The sequence below is a fragment of the Solanum pennellii genome, chromosome 2, assembly GCF_001406875.1.
Source record: "Solanum pennellii chromosome 2, SPENNV200".
Taxonomy (NCBI): domain Eukaryota; kingdom Viridiplantae; phylum Streptophyta; class Magnoliopsida; order Solanales; family Solanaceae; genus Solanum; species Solanum pennellii.
Window position 1 is genome coordinate 53,829,513 of NC_028638.1, and position 15,567 is coordinate 53,845,079.

At 33.3% G+C, this 15,567-nt stretch overlaps 2 protein-coding genes across 2 annotated transcripts; both read right to left on the reverse strand.

The window, feature by feature from the left end:
• Nucleotides 1-33: 33 nt before the first annotated feature.
• On the reverse strand, nt 34-4,060 carry LOC107011942 (protein bicaudal C homolog 1-like). The gene is made up of 8 exons (XM_015211634.2): nt 3,916-4,060; nt 3,745-3,821; nt 3,503-3,633; nt 3,298-3,347; nt 2,675-3,177; nt 1,817-1,897; nt 602-664; nt 34-361 (listed from the first exon to the last, which is right to left on the reverse strand). The coding sequence occupies exons 2-8, from the start codon at nt 3,787-3,789 to the stop codon at nt 317-319; spliced, it is 918 nt and encodes a 305-aa protein (XP_015067120.1). The 5' UTR covers nt 3,790-3,821; nt 3,916-4,060; the 3' UTR covers nt 34-316.
• Nucleotides 4,061-5,781: 1,721 nt separating this feature from the next.
• Nucleotides 5,782-11,214, reverse strand: LOC107011641 (ferredoxin-thioredoxin reductase catalytic chain, chloroplastic). The gene is made up of 6 exons (XM_015211227.2): nt 10,898-11,214; nt 10,215-10,327; nt 7,322-7,371; nt 7,120-7,191; nt 6,415-6,475; nt 5,782-6,204 (listed from the first exon to the last, which is right to left on the reverse strand). Exons 1-6 carry the CDS (start codon nt 11,004-11,006, stop codon nt 6,160-6,162), a joined length of 450 nt encoding a protein of 149 aa, XP_015066713.1. The 5' UTR covers nt 11,007-11,214; the 3' UTR covers nt 5,782-6,159.
• Nucleotides 11,215-15,567: the final 4,353 nt, after the last annotated feature.

Here is a 15,567-nt window from a genome sequence, read left to right on the forward strand (position 1 = left end):
GATAAAACAACGAATTTAAGAATGACATAACACTTCGGAATCATATAATCTTCTCTATATGAATAACTTCAAACCACATCTCATGTTGAACAGTTCTCTAAAATAAATTCACAAAAAGATCAGCCTCTCCCAAAAACGAAAGAGATAATTTCACAGTTATATACCGTCTACTATACAACAAATATTCATCCAATACTTTTAGCATTATACCGCTACCCTTTATATACATTTCCCAAGAACAGCCAGCTTGATAACTTCAGCTTAGAAACAGGACCATTGAATTGAATAAATATAACTACCATACTACCCAGGTCTTCTAAGTTTGGGAAAGCATAGCCAGGAGAATCTTCTTCCTGGGTCCCTGCAAATCCCCAGAATGCAACAATTAGAGGCTAAAATGGGACAAGTGAAGCAACTATCCAACAGTTCAGTATAATCAAGAGAAGCTTAGCCTTCTTCCCACCCAAACGAGATCATATCCCTTTATTTTCAGGGAAGTGAATAGATGTCACCATGCATTGCAAAATTAGCATATATGAACTTGCAGTAGAATTTGTTAACAGTGTGATCCTCCAAATAAGGAGACTGAAACAACACGTACCATTGGTATCCCCAATTCCTTCAGGTCACGGTCCCCCATTTGCTTCAGTGCAGCCATGTCTACCTGAAATGGGTAAAACAGGCATCACATCACTAAAGAAAGGAGTTGAACTAGGATATCTCAGGTTCTTGGCGAAGTAAACTAAATCACTTAATCAAAAACATTAAGCGAGGCACGTGAACAAACAGATAAAAGAGATGGACTGATTATTCAGTTGAACCGTGTCACAAAGGACATGGATGGGGAAAATAGAGGATGATTGAGAATGTTATGGGCCAATGGTGCAACTTTCAATTTGTGAACAGCAGTGAGGCTACTATCCTTTACACAAGTAATAATCTCATATTAGAAGTCCAAGATGAGCACATGGTCAGACAGGAGGACAACAGAAGAGATGAAGGGCTTCGAGGTGACAAATGATACCTCAGGAGGCATTATAAACAACAAAAGACATTTATGTAAAGAATTTGAAAGGCCCGTAATGCATCTATTAACAAGTTGATTAGTTGGGAGGACAGACAAAGAGGTAGATCAAATGGACTAAATAGCAAATGTCATGGGATAATTAACATGTGACATAATTAATTTGTGATGCAGACAAACGAAGAAACTTTAAATATTGATTTGGGTTCGAACACGTAAATCTAACCAACTATTAGAAAATTTGTCACATAACATATTCATCACATCAGGGGCGGAGCCAAAGGGGTGCAAGGGGAATCAATTGAACCTCCTCCATTGAAAAACTACACTGTAGATAGGGAAGAACTATTTTTTTGTATATATTTGAGTTGTTGAATCTCTTTGGCAAAAGAACTGTCTTTGAATTCCTGGCTCCTCCGCCACCGCACCACATAACAGAAGGTACTTCTCTAAATAATGAGCAGCCTGCTAACTGTATATATGTGTGCAATCGGAATCAAGAACACCAGGAGAAAAGATTTAATACAGAATATTAAGTACCATTTTATCTTGCTCCTCATAAAAAATAATCCTTTAATTGTGAAGACGAGAAGGTTGTCTATTCAACATGAAACTACATGCCATGACCTTGTTACTTTTTGCAGTGAAATCTAGTTCAGCCTTGAGACTTTTTCAGCCACAGTACCAGAATTGATATTTAAAATGCTCATAATGCTGAGATAATGTAATGACAAAGAAACGATATAAAAACTAAAAACACGTGCTTCATCATTTAACAATAGTACTATTCACCTCCTCGGCTTGAAAGTGGATAGCGTATTTCCCCAAACCGAGCGAATTTAATAGACTGGCAACGGTCAAAGGAGGTTGATCCTGTACAACACCAGATAGAACAATGTTTAAGATATTCATATAAATTCTGTCCATTTACAAATATTTCTTCCCTTCTCCTTCATACCAGCCATAAAGGGAAATGAGACAAAAATCCGTAGTAGCTAAGAAAAGATGGTGTTATGAGAAAGACATTAATTGTGAGAACTAACAACTAATTTGGACTTTGTTGACAAGCAATGCAGAAATATTGACATATGAATAAACATAGAAGTTTTCAATATAACTCCCTGAAATTTCAATATCAGGAAAAGGAATGCAAAGAATGCTATGTTGCAGGAAGGAGAAATAGAAAAAATTGTTGGAGAATCCCACAGATACTAGTAAAACAACGCAGACAAAAAAAAAATTCCAATGAGCATTAGCAACCAAGGCAATTCTTGAACATGGTCAAACAATGCCATAGTAATTTAACTTCCACCAGCAATCTGTCATTTTAAATATAAGCAGTGCTAAAGTCCAGCATACAGAGAAAATATAGGCAACAATTTGGCTTGACAAAAAATAGCAGGAAGCATGTCAGGGTGGATTAGAGCCAGAAAAACTATCTCGAGTAAAAACTGATCTGCTAGTTTAAGTAACACTGTCTGTGTTGTTCCCCAGAAGGAGAACAACTAAAGAGGTTACAGCCGAGCTCATGATCTTGAATGTCACATAAAATACCTACTTCAGTTATCCAGTTCAAGATAAGACTAGAATTCCTACCAGCAATGATTCAAGATAGAAATTCAGTAAGATGAACAATAAGTAGGTTCGTACAGGATATGGTCTTTGTAGCATGCCTCCATTTGCAGAGGGAAGACCTGTCAATGGATTCCTGGCACCCAGTGCTGACCTCATGGTCACAGGGGTAAGGACTTTTAGCTGAGAAGAGTTGATGAGGTCATATCCTGCCATATGAACCATTCTTGAAGCTTCGGCTGGCCTTACTGACAGTACATGCTGAGCTGCAGTGATATTCCTTGAAGAAGAGACTTCTTTAGAATCGTTTGCAAGTCTATAAGGGGATCTTGGTCTAACACCACCAGCAGTTTGTGATGTATAGGAGGATCTAATTGCCTCTATCTGAAGCAATTCGCTAGCTCCTGACGACGGTTGGCTGCTGGTGACAAGCCTCTTGTGAGATTGTTCTGCAGATTGAACACTTCTTGTCATCCTCTTATGCTGCTCCTTTTTTCTTTCTTCTATCTGCAGATGAATTTCCCTTTGCCTTCTTCTGTGCGTTAGTTTCAGTCGGAGGTCATTTTTCCCAATGCGTGCACCTTTACATCACAGTAACAGTACCAAACATGAGCTAATATGCTAGACCAAAGAATGACACAGGAAACTGGAATCATCCAAAAAACAAAACAACATGTAATGACAAATATTTCAGATAATACCATTCTGTCTGCCATATTTGGAACCTCCTGCATCTTTATCCCCTCGCACACTTGCAAAAACAATAGCAAAACTTCCACTATCAAATAAAATCAAAACTACCACTCTAACTTTGACAGTTTTTTATATCCCTTCCATTATTCTGAAAACAATAAATTAGATACAACCTACATTAGCTCTACCAGAACAACAAACAAAAGATATTACCGTTTACGAAGGGATTTTGTAGGATCCTCAGAGTCAGTCCTATTGGTCTCTCCTAATGACCTTTTGCCTCTTGACAATGTCTGTTGACTAAAACCATTACCCTGAGAAGCTGATGATCGCTTAACCACTTTCTGCAAGTTTAACAGTAACAAATTAGGAAAAAATTGAACCCACAATTAAGAAACCTCCAAACATATCCACAGAATGTAAAAGAAAAGCGAAAAACAGTGGAGAAAGCTTACTTGACCAGAGCGTCCCAAAGTGATGGTGACCTGAGGCCTTGACATTTGAGATGGTCAAAACTTATGCACAGCTAAATCTGAAAGGATTGCAGCAACAAGATGGAACAATCGATAGTCAATAAAAACGAAGGAACCCTAAAAATGGGAGGTGCAAGAGAATGAGATACCTACCTGGTTATACTCCATATGTCTAGACTCCAGACTTAGCGAGCAAGGTCGCTATAAGAATTGTCCCTCCTCTTTTTCCTCATTTATTTTGTCTACTGGTCTCCATGACACGTCATCCGTAATCTTCACTTGCGCCGAGAAAAAACTTGCAATACTCCCTTATCTTTTGGTTTAGATTCAAACACATCCATATTTTTTTTCACTTTCAGCACTAATAGTCCTTCTTATTTATAACTAACTATGATAAAATTGTATGTTTGTTTGTTCTTTCTCCCTTGTTATCTCAAAGATGTGAATTCTATAATTTCTTAATCAGATTAGATTCTAACATACAAAGGAGAGTATTATTAATTTGTAATTAAGATGAAGTTGAAGTGATTTTATGATCGGACGAGCATCAATACCAATTATGAAATTGATTAAAATTAGGGATTAATAAAAGTTCGTTTAATATATCTCTTTTTATGTGTGAGTTCTTGCTCCAATCTAAAGTGTTAGGCTCGATCTTGTTATGTTACAATATTTTTAGTTTGTTCATTCTTTATGTATGAACTTTGGAACCTAACTGTCTATTATACTTGTAAAATATTCATATTATTACTGTTAAAGCAACATTATAATATCTCGGAAGTGCTGGAAATAATCTAAAAACAAATATGAATTCTTTATTTAGCTGCAATAATATTTAAATTGAACAAAATAAGAAACACTTTTCTTCTCATATTTTTTTCAACTAAATAGAAAAGACGATAACTGGAAATTTCTTAAGCTAAATTGTTGACAAAACCAATAATTAAAAAAGATAAAGTTTGGAAGAGGACAAATGATGCACTAATATTGTAAACAATAGAGATTATTAATAAACTACGAAAAATAAAAGATGTTTTTAAATCTCAGCCCAAAAACAAAGGGACTACTTTAGTCTTTTTCTCTTTTAACAGTCATACTTGGCAATATTGTTCTAGTACTTACAATTTCAACTCCTACTCCCACTTTGCTTTATGTTCTTTACTCCATTTTGATCCCATAAGCAGTTAGATTTTGGGTATAATTTCAGATAGACATAATCCAGATGGTCCCTTATGACTACATTGGCCTTTTAACATTTATTTTTAAATACGATTTTCTATCTTTTGTAATTTCTTTTTTAAATTAATATTTAATAAGGTAGGGATCAGTGTCAAACCCTCATTAATACAGACAAACATAATATTCCTTTTTGTAGTTCCTTTGATGATTAATTCATAAGGTAAGGTTTAATATCAAACTCTCGTTAATACAAACAAGATAGTGGAATTGGCCTAATTTTCTTTCCTTCCATAAATTAGTCTTTAATGTTTGTTATAAATTGATACGTCAATACGATCTCTAATTCTCTCTAACTTCCTCATAAGTATCCAAACCTCAACAAAAGGAAAAAGTCATTATATTTACAACTGTGAAAAGTGTTTTTAATTTCAAATGCAAATATTTGATCCTTAGGATGAAAGAACTCCGAAAGTATCTTAACTAGATGAAATAATTTTCAAATAACTCTCGAGTAAAATGTTACAAGACAGGTTTTCATTTTGTGAAGCTCATTTCAAATAGAAGAATCATTGATCCCGATTGTTCCTTTTTAATGGATCCTAAATTTTCATCATGATTTGTATCTTATTTTCCTCTTACTTGGTATCGACTTTTTTACCTAATAATTGGTCGCATTTTTTCCATCAGAAAATCAAACTAACTTGAAAATGATTACACAAAACTTCTCTCCCTAGCCTCGCATTTGGGATTACATTTGCCGAGTGCAAACCGGTAAAATTATAGCCCATGTTCGCCAGTGTGTATATGTAAGAGCCAATGACACATATAAACAGGCTTACATTGCGAAGGTGAGAGATGTCTCCATTTCATTATTAACACGTCAGACGACTGGGATTGAACTTCACAAAGCAGCTTTTGGAAATTGATTCCGGTTTTATACAAAATCAGGATTTGCATTAGCTGAAGCTGAAGCCACCCAAAATCCCCTATTATGAGTTATGACTCATACAATCTAGATGCATCACACAACAGTTAGCATAATTGCACTGTTATTCACCCACCCAAGCTCATTTGACGAGATCAGAATCACAACAATGTAATGGATGGGGTTTCAGCAACATGTCATATCAGAACTGGATTGTTGCTCTTCATCTACTACTCAAATATTCATGTACAACAAAAACGTAATGTTCATAGCATGTATAAGATGTCCGAGCATCACATGTTGGCTGTTGTTTCCTTAATCTCCTCCATAGTAATCGTCTGTGAAACAAAAGACAGAAGAGTCGCCTTAGTAGCAGATATAAGTGCAAAACACACGCTAATCACTGACAGCATATAATAGTAATCCTTTGTTTTTTACCATACACTTGGGGAGTCAGATAGCCAAAAGAGGAAAAGGGCTATAGACCAAATACTCAAATCTAAGAAGGTAACTATAAATCAAGCTTCGCATATTTGCATTTGGTTTACCTGTTCTTCTCCAGCAAAATCATTATCAGGGGTCAGAAAAAGCATGCAGTGACACTCCTTCCTGTAATGCAAGTTTATAAGAAAGATACGGAGGCTTATTTTGGAGATTTTATAAATGATAAAATACTACTATCCATGATTACTTGGATTCAGAGAATGCAGACTAAAATGGTGATACCAGATATACATGATGGCACACGTAATTGAGCTAGAAACACTAAATGGCTTCTCCGGTCAAGGTTTCCATTTCTGGTCAAGCAGACAAAATTTTCTTTGCAGATCCAAACAGAAACCACAATATATCAAACCCTTCTGTACAATTAAGACCTTAGCATGTTGAACAACCAAAGGACACAAGGGCAACTGACAAGTTATCTTTAAATTCATGCACCGATAACTGTAGTTGCTGACCACTGTCTCTCATGCATTACAAAGATTTATTATTCAGATATTCAAGGCCTAAAAGCTCAAAGTAAAACACTTAATGAAGCCTTATCTTACCAAAAAGCTAGCGGCAAACCCAAAAGAAAGTATCTCCAACAGAAAGGAGGAAAAATGCCATCACAGAATACAGAGAATTTATATTGATTTCGATTTATTGAATCCCCCATTTCTGGTACTGTTTTTACTCTCAGCAAGCCAAAAAAAAAAACCATGACATGCCCAAAATACAACCAGTTCTGAACACAAGCAAAAACAGCTTACCTCTCTCTCATTGGTACACACGGACAATTCCAGAAGCCCTGCTGCGCTTCTGCAGCTTTGTCATCATAATGCCTGAAAATTAAAATGACAACAATATGGTAGAGTTTCATGGTAATGATGAAATTACAAAGGTACTGCAGTAACTGGGAAGGAGCAAAGCATGAGAACCATCAAAACATATGTGTCAGGAACGAATATTTACCTGCAGGGGCACAGTGGAGCACCCAATGTATCCTTGTGCTCTGCCAAACCCTAAGCATAGGTCAACGAATACCATTAATTAAATTCCGCCCTCGCTGTAGGAATAGATGTTTCAATAATAAGGAATATAGAAACCACTGTGAGTAGGGATTAAGACATCATAACAAGAGCAGTACAAAACTAGAAATCAACTATGCTCCACCAAAGCGAATGTCTTTCTTATGCACATAAATCAGTCAAACGTGATATGCTTCTGTATGGATTTCTAGTAAAACATTTTAATAAGTTGTGAAAGTAAAGGAGTTCCCTAACCTAAAAAAACAGTTACCCATAAAATTGAACGGATTGCTGTAGCAAAACTGCTTTTCAAGGATAAGGATATGCCAATTAGTCATAGAGTATTCACTGAATCTAGACTTAGACTTTGGTCCTATACTTGACTAATCATTCCGTCCCATATTTTTATTTTGAGATAACATTTGTGTATATTTGACTAAAACAGTAGATAGGTTGTACTGAAACCATATTTACCTCCGTCCCATATTATGTAACAGACTTTCCTTTTTAGTTTGTCAAAAAAGAATTGACACATTTCTCTTTTTAGAAACTATTTAGTCGATGTATCCCCGCTTTACTCTGTCATGTTGGAACCCTCGCCGCCATTAATTTAAAACGAAAAGATATGTGGTAACTCTAACCATTACTCATTTACAAGGATACTTTTGGTACTTTGCATGCATGTGACTTGTAGTTTCTTCTTCGACGATTTATACTACTATATGCTATTTCTTGTACTTCGACTGTAGTATTATTTGTTATAGCTATTGTTCCTTTTCTTTTAAGAATGCTTTGTAAGGTTTGCATACACAGTACCCTCCCCTGACCTCACTTGTGGGATTACACCGGGTATGTTGTTGTTGTTGATAGTCTTTGTATTACATACATTCATTCATGTCCAGCCCACAAACTCCATAAGTATCTTCTCGATTCAAATTTCTAAAATGTGATAGCTCTATTCTTTGTACAGCAACATAATTTGGAGAACCAAATAAGACACAAAGCATCCAACATCAAAAGGGAAAAGTCATAATGACTATCTACAATCACTATGCATCAAACAAATAAAAGATACTAATAAGCCACGTTGTGTCACACCCTTGGATACATCCTTATGTTTGATGCTCTATCAAAACCCAATAGGATACTTATCATAGTAGCATATAAGATTCACTTCTTTCTATAGGTTACTTTTGATGTGGATGAGGCTTTAAAATCATTTCCATGGAAGTTGAACAGAGTCAGTCCTAGGGTGAAGATCATCGGATGGAAAAATGGATTGAGCTGGCTGTAATTCTAAAGTTAAAGCAAGGAGTGCAGAAACTGAGGGAAAAAACCTATGTTCTTTTGGCATCAACTTCCTATTCACCTCGGTTGTTATTTCTAATGTTTTTGGTATCATATCGTTATCATTATAGTTGTTTATTGGTGGGTAGCTAATAGCTATTATTATCAATAAGTAAATGCGGAATGTAACCCAACAAAACCAAGAACACCAAGAGGATCCTCAACTACCTAACACAGTCTAGAAGAGCACCTTCCACATTATCAAAAGACTTTCCCTTATGTGGGTGCGCCCATTGGTATTGATGCTTCTAGTGCCTCTTCACAAAGAAAGGATTGAATTCTGTCCTGTTCCATCTCAAAAGAAGGACAGCATGTTGGATTGATCTTTGTGATTGGCTTGTATTTAGCAATCTATTAACTCCGTCACAGTCACATTCTCTGAAACTTGAGATAAATCAATTCTTTCTATCTTGTTTATGAGATGATAAAATCTATTCTTCTATCTTGCTTATGAGATGGTAAATCTTGTACTCACATTATTAAAAGTTTCTCAATTCTTATTCCCTTCTTTGTGTTAAAAATTCCTTGTATAACTGTCCTTTATTATATAATTAGCTTTGTGCTATTGTTTATCTCTCATTATAAGTCTTTGATAATTGATATCCCCTCAGTTCAAGAGTTTCCACAGCTCCACAATTTTAAATTCATACTTTCACGAACTTACATAGAAATATGCTTCTAGAAGATACACGAAAACACACCTAAACCTGAAATATAAACTGAAGGATACCTGGTGATTGGCTATTCAAGCTCTAAAACCAAGGTATCACTTTTTTTTTTGATAAGGTAATAAGACCAAAGTAGAACTTCTGAGCAACAAAATACTATTCAACAATAATCAAGCATCTATAGTATAGAAGCAACTTTTTGGAACTGAAAGACATCACACACTTGCAGCTTGTCCTAAACTTCATGTATACAGAATGCCATTATCTTGGAGTTAGTAAAACGACAATACAGTTTCCAAGCAGATACGATAAGTTCTCACTTTATAGCCTAGGAGGGAGTATCCTAACGTTCAAAACATTGTATAAGTTGTCGTACTCTGACTGCACTGTGCTTACTGATGACTTTTGGTCAATTTAACAGCATAAAAACAGTATCTGCATGAAATGGTAAATTTTCAATGTTAAAGTTATTACTTTTACAGTAACTTACTTACCAGCTAACACAGAAAACCACGAGCTGAAATAGTGAGTTATTTACCCACTCTGTTCAGTGCTAATGCAGCAGTCACAAAATTATAGCGGCAATACAAAACAAAATTAAGAAGCTACTAAAAGACAGCTTTCATGGAGACGAAAGGCCCCAGTCCCAATTCAATTCCTAAAACATATTCTCATTAAGTAAAATAGAAAAGAATAATCAAGTGTCAAACCTACAGATTAAATGGAAAATATGATTTGAAACACATACTAAAGACGTAAACATATGAGTGTGAATAGTAAATGTACAATATATCATTAGATGAGAAAGGGAAAAGAAAGTACCTTGATGACCACAGAAGTAACACCTTTGTCCATGCAGAAATATGTTTCTGACCTGCGAGCATACTGCTCCGAGAATTTCCTCATGATTTCAACAGATTTCTCTGATGGCTCCACTACATATGCAAACAACACACCCATGAAATTAGCCATTTCAGTAAAATCAATAGATCAACTTCTACGGATTTCGTTGATTTGATCTTCCCAATTATATTTGATCTAGCTGAATAAATACTATTATCATTTCTCGGAAGAAATCACAAATAAATCTATAGATGCTTATCCCTGGTAACTATAATGAGCCTTCAAGATCTATAACAGCAGTATATACACTCTAAACTCAAGACTAAATAACTATAATGAGCCTTCAAGATCTATAACAGCAGTATATACACTCTAAACTCAAGACTAAATGTGAAGAAATTAAAGCTCGAAACGTTATTAACATCCAATTAGTCTCCATGGATCGAATTTCAGGATCTTATCGCCATACGCGAACTAATAACTCAAAATCGAAAAGAGAAAACACTGAAATCGAAATAACATTGAATACAAAAACAGAATTCACAGTTGCACGAACTCTACAAACACAAACTAGTTCAAAGCATTTTATTTCCAAATATATGGCAACTGAGAGGAAATCAGAAGAAGAAACTATAAACTGTAGGAAGTTGATTAATGATTACTTTTGGCTACGGTGAGGCAGCGATGAGTAGAAGAAGGCTTAGGACGAGTAGCAAAAGATGAAATTCCAAAGCCAACGCTGTAGGAGGTGGAAGCTTGAAGAGTTCTCATGGCGGATTCCGGTAGTTGTTGCTTCGTTGTCTCGTTTTCTGCTCCTACTTTCCGATTGAGTAAAAAATGTGATTCTGTTAACCACCACAACTTCGGAAAGGAAAAAATCTCTTTCGTACAGCGTTGATATTTATATATTACTATCCGTTCTCTCCTTTTCTTTTCACCTAATATCTGAAGAAAAATTATAATTAAAATAAGTTAATAAACGGGTCTCGCGAGCGCCACTCGTTGCAATATCGTCGGAGAATATCACAGAGCCACTTGTTCACCCGCTTCCGTTACTTCACTACGTTACGGCAACTTCGCGTGGGCTTTGGACATCTTCTCTATGAATGGGCTTTTCGACTTGGTCCATACTCCAACTATTTTTTTTAGGGAAAATTGTATATAATAGCAAACTAATAACCTAAAATAAATGGAGTAGCTAGAGTTTAATTTAATTGTGCTCCATAGCAAACGTTAGCTAAAGTTTGTCAGGCGTCTCTCTCCCAAAAATCTCGCTCGCCACTCTCCGTTCTCGCTCGCCTCTCTCGCTTTATACACAGAAGTGTATAAATTCTATTTCTGTTTTGTATAAAGCGAGAGAAAATTGTATATACACATGCAAAAATATATATATTCGTGTTATACACTTAATTATACAATTTACAAACATTTTACTTCAAATATTGCAGAGAAAAAGGCCAACGAATTATACAATTGCAGTAAAATACAATTTTCTCTAGCTTTATACAACAGAAGTGTATATATTGTGTTTCTGTTTTTGTATAGAGCGAGAGAAAAACATATATCTTCTTGCTATACACTTATAATATGCAATATACATACATTTTAATTTGATTCAACTGTATGCAAAGCAAATTTTATAAAAATATTGCAGGGAAATAGGCAGCGAATTATACATTTGTGCATTATACAATCGCAGTGAAATAGGATAGCGAATTATACAATTGCAGTGAAATAGGCCAGCGAATTATACAATTTAGGCCAGCGAATTATACAATTGTATATGTATAACGAATTATACAGTTTTATGTTTGTTATGGAGCGCAATTATGCAAACTTTGCTATAGCATACAAATATAAATTTTTTGTTTGCTATATGTGAAAGTTGCCCTTCTTTTTAGGGTTATTTGTACATTTTTCCTATTTCATGTTAGGTCTTTAATTAATGTCATTTATAATAAAAAAAACATTAATTTACACATATTTTATTTCTGCATGACTTTAATTTCGAAAATACTTATGCTCTATTCCTATAAGTTTGATTGTTAAAGCATAAAAATGAAAGATTAGGTCATTTAAAGGGAAAAAATCAAAAAGAACAATTCATTTGAAGAACAAAGCGTATAATTCTATAAACAGTTTCATAAATAATGATCTCTTATAAGAGGAATATTTATTTATGAAACAGTTATAAAATCATTAATAATCATTAGTTAAGTAATAAATTTATCTGCCATTAACGAAAAGATATATTATGATTTGTAAAACTAAAGAAAGATATATCTTTGAAATTTTGAAAGAATTTATGCCGAATCTTTAATGCATTTAGGTGTGTTTCGAAATACTTTTGTTCCCTTATATCGGAATCATCATTCATTGAAGCACATCATAAAAGTTCGGCCGCACAATTTCTACTGAAATTATACTCCAAAAATTGTCATATATAATCTATCTTTGAAAGATGAAGATTTAGCTAATTGCCTCGTCCAATATTTGGATGAGACCTGTTTTCGTACTCGTCATAATATGCAATCATCGTGTATCAACGGCATATTTTGTCTATAGAACTACAATGGAGATGTTGCGATTCGTAATCCTTTCATAAAAAGAACATGTATTTCTTCCTAAAGTACCAGATATTGAAAAAGTTTTCCAATCAATAATTATTAGTAGTTACCTCTTCGGTTTTGATTCCCCTGCCTATAAACATAAGTATTAATGGGGTACATGGTTTTCTTTGAAAATAGATTAGTATATAGGATTAAATACTTAATTTTTACCATATGAGTGGACAAGTTGTGGAGGGATATATCAGAGGGGTGGATGCCCAATATTTATACTACAAATAACTGTGTTTGTATAGACAGAGTTATCTATTGTGAAAATTGATTTAGACCTAATATTGTTGTGATTAGTATTGTTAGAGAAAAGTTAATTAGAATGATATCGTTCCCTGATGAAAGAGTACTGATATTATAGGGATGATGAATAGAATAGTAGAAATAAAGAGACAAGTTGCATTAGTTGTAAATGACAAGAATGATGTTGATTGTGTGTATATTGTGAAAAAATTTATTTTGTATTAGGTATGTCAAATTATACTTGTATGAGATATTATTTAATTAATAAATGGAATGGAATCATTTGCCAAGTGACAAGTGACATCTACTAAGTCCTTTTGACATTTTTTTTTGTTTTTCATTTATTTCAATATGTTTTTACTTTTATTTGTTTAAAATAATTTTTTTAACCAATCTAATTAGTTTATATTTTTTATTTTTTGTTTACACTTATCAACATATTTTTGTTTTTATTTTTTAACACGTTTTTTCTTGACTAATCTGATTAGTTTATGTTTTTTTTTAGTTTTGCACTTATTTCAATATATTTTATGTTTTATTTTTTAAAAGGTTATTTTCTTAACTAATCTAATTAGTTTATGCTTTTCTTTAATTATTTTTTATTTTACACTTATTTCAATATATTTTTTGTTTTCATTTAAAACGTCTTCAACTAATAATTAGTTTCTGTTTTTTCTTTCTTTATGTAGTGAATTTTGATTTGATTTTTTCTATTGTACAAGTTTTTATTTTATTATATTAATTTTTTATATGTTATTTATTTTATTTTAATAAAGAATTGTTTGTATTTAATTTTTCGTATATAAAATCAAGATATAAATAGTTTCTTTGATTTTAACAATTATTTTTTATCAAAAGTATAAATAAAATTTTGTAAAGTCGAAAGAAGTCTTTTAAGGAATAAAATAATAAAATTATCATTTTATTTATCATTTTCTAAAAAACATCTAAGGAAAGTAATAATTAAAATATTTATTAAATTTCACCCGACTTGAATTTCAAGAATAAAAAACATTATATAAATTGAAAGAATAATTATGTATTTATATAAGTGTTATGAACATTTTTCTTACTTATCATGAATGAAATTATTAAAATAGAAAAATGCAAATTTGAAACAATGGTTGAAAGAGAAATCAAATAAAAAAAATAAGAGAGAAGGAGGGAAAAACGTCACAAAAGGAAGAGAGGGAAAAGAAGTTTGGGCCATTTTTTTTTGGAACTGGGATCCAGTTAATTACTTGTCAAAAAATAAATGAAGAGTCATACAAGTTTTGTTTACCACATAATACTTGTGGCTTATTCGTAATAAAACTTTTCTTATATTCTCAATGGAACTAGTGATACAACGACATCTTTATTTACAACAAACCATGAAGGAGAGATTGTATGGATTCCAGATACTAATTAACACTTTGCACATGTTCTTACATGACATTGGATTGCAAGAATGGAGAAAAGTTGAGATACAAAGGAATTATGAACAACAATGTATCACGGATCGGTATAGTGTTTTGCTATATCTTGTAGATAGTATTAGGCCATTGAGGTGACTTCACATAGGCCAAGAGTGAATCTAGTATTGAACCACCTACGAGAAATGTGGTGGACTCATTCATTCTTAATCAAGACGTGGTGGGTTTGAGTATCGTTGGTACATAGTCATTTTTGTTACGGAGCACTTTACTTTTAACATGAAATTTCCTGCACGAATCTAAATTTAGTTGGACTTCAATGTGAATACAAACACCAGGTGAAAAATCAAAAATAAAATTAGTATCGAACAAGGATTGATTCTAAGCACATGTATGGTTTAATTTTATGTCTCTTGTTTAAAATACTATGCTATTATTACTCTTCTATTATCTTATTTTTCAATTCTACGACTATTTTGTTGTTTTCTCTGCATTGGTTGTAATATTATATGTTTTTTAATATTTCTACTCAATTTTTTTGATATGTTTTAGCTTAGTCGAGTTTTTAGCAAAAACAACATCATACTTTTCTACGATAATAATAAAATTATTTATACACCACTCTTATGGTTATTGTTATCGCATTTAGAACAATTTATTATCAAATGTTCTCACACACGCGTGTGTATTGAGGAGTCATTAGCACTAATGGCTTTGTTTTTAGATGATATTTAAATTTTGTCTATGTGCATATCCAAATCTAACATTAACCAAAAGAGTAATTTTTCAAGCTATATCTGTAAACTTTTAAAATAGGGAAAGAATATAATATTTGGGTAAATCATGTGTATAAAGATGGAATGTGTATATATATATATATATATACTTTTACACAATATGTATATCAGTGGTATACATGATTTTTGCATATTTCGATCATATTGGTACATTAATGGCAGACGATATATCTTTTAACTTTGGTGTCACTAAGGCCCATTACGACATTTCCTGAACACTAAGGCCCATCATGATATTTCATACCCATCAAGCCCACTA

Coding starts and splice junctions, on each gene's coding strand:
- LOC107011641 (XM_015211227.2), bottom strand. CDS start 11,006: ATGAGAACTCTTCAAGCTTCCACCTCCTACAGCGTTGGCTTTGGAATT. Junction 10,328..10,897: donor CTGCCTCACCGTAGCCAAAA/GTAATCATTAAT, acceptor TTGCATATGTAG/TGGAGCCATCAGAGAAATCT. Junction 7,192..7,321: donor GCTCCACTGTGCCCCTGCAG/GTAAATATTCGT, acceptor TTTAATTTTCAG/GCATTATGATGACAAAGCTG.
- LOC107011942 (XM_015211634.2), bottom strand. CDS start 3,789: ATGTCAAGGCCTCAGGTCACCATCACTTTGGGACGCTCTGGTCAA. Junction 3,178..3,297: donor CAAATATGGCAGACAGAATG/GTATTATCTGAA, acceptor TGTGATGTAAAG/GTGCACGCATTGGGAAAAAT. Junction 362..601: donor AGGAATTGGGGATACCAATG/GTACGTGTTGTT, acceptor GGGGATTTGCAG/GGACCCAGGAAGAAGATTCT.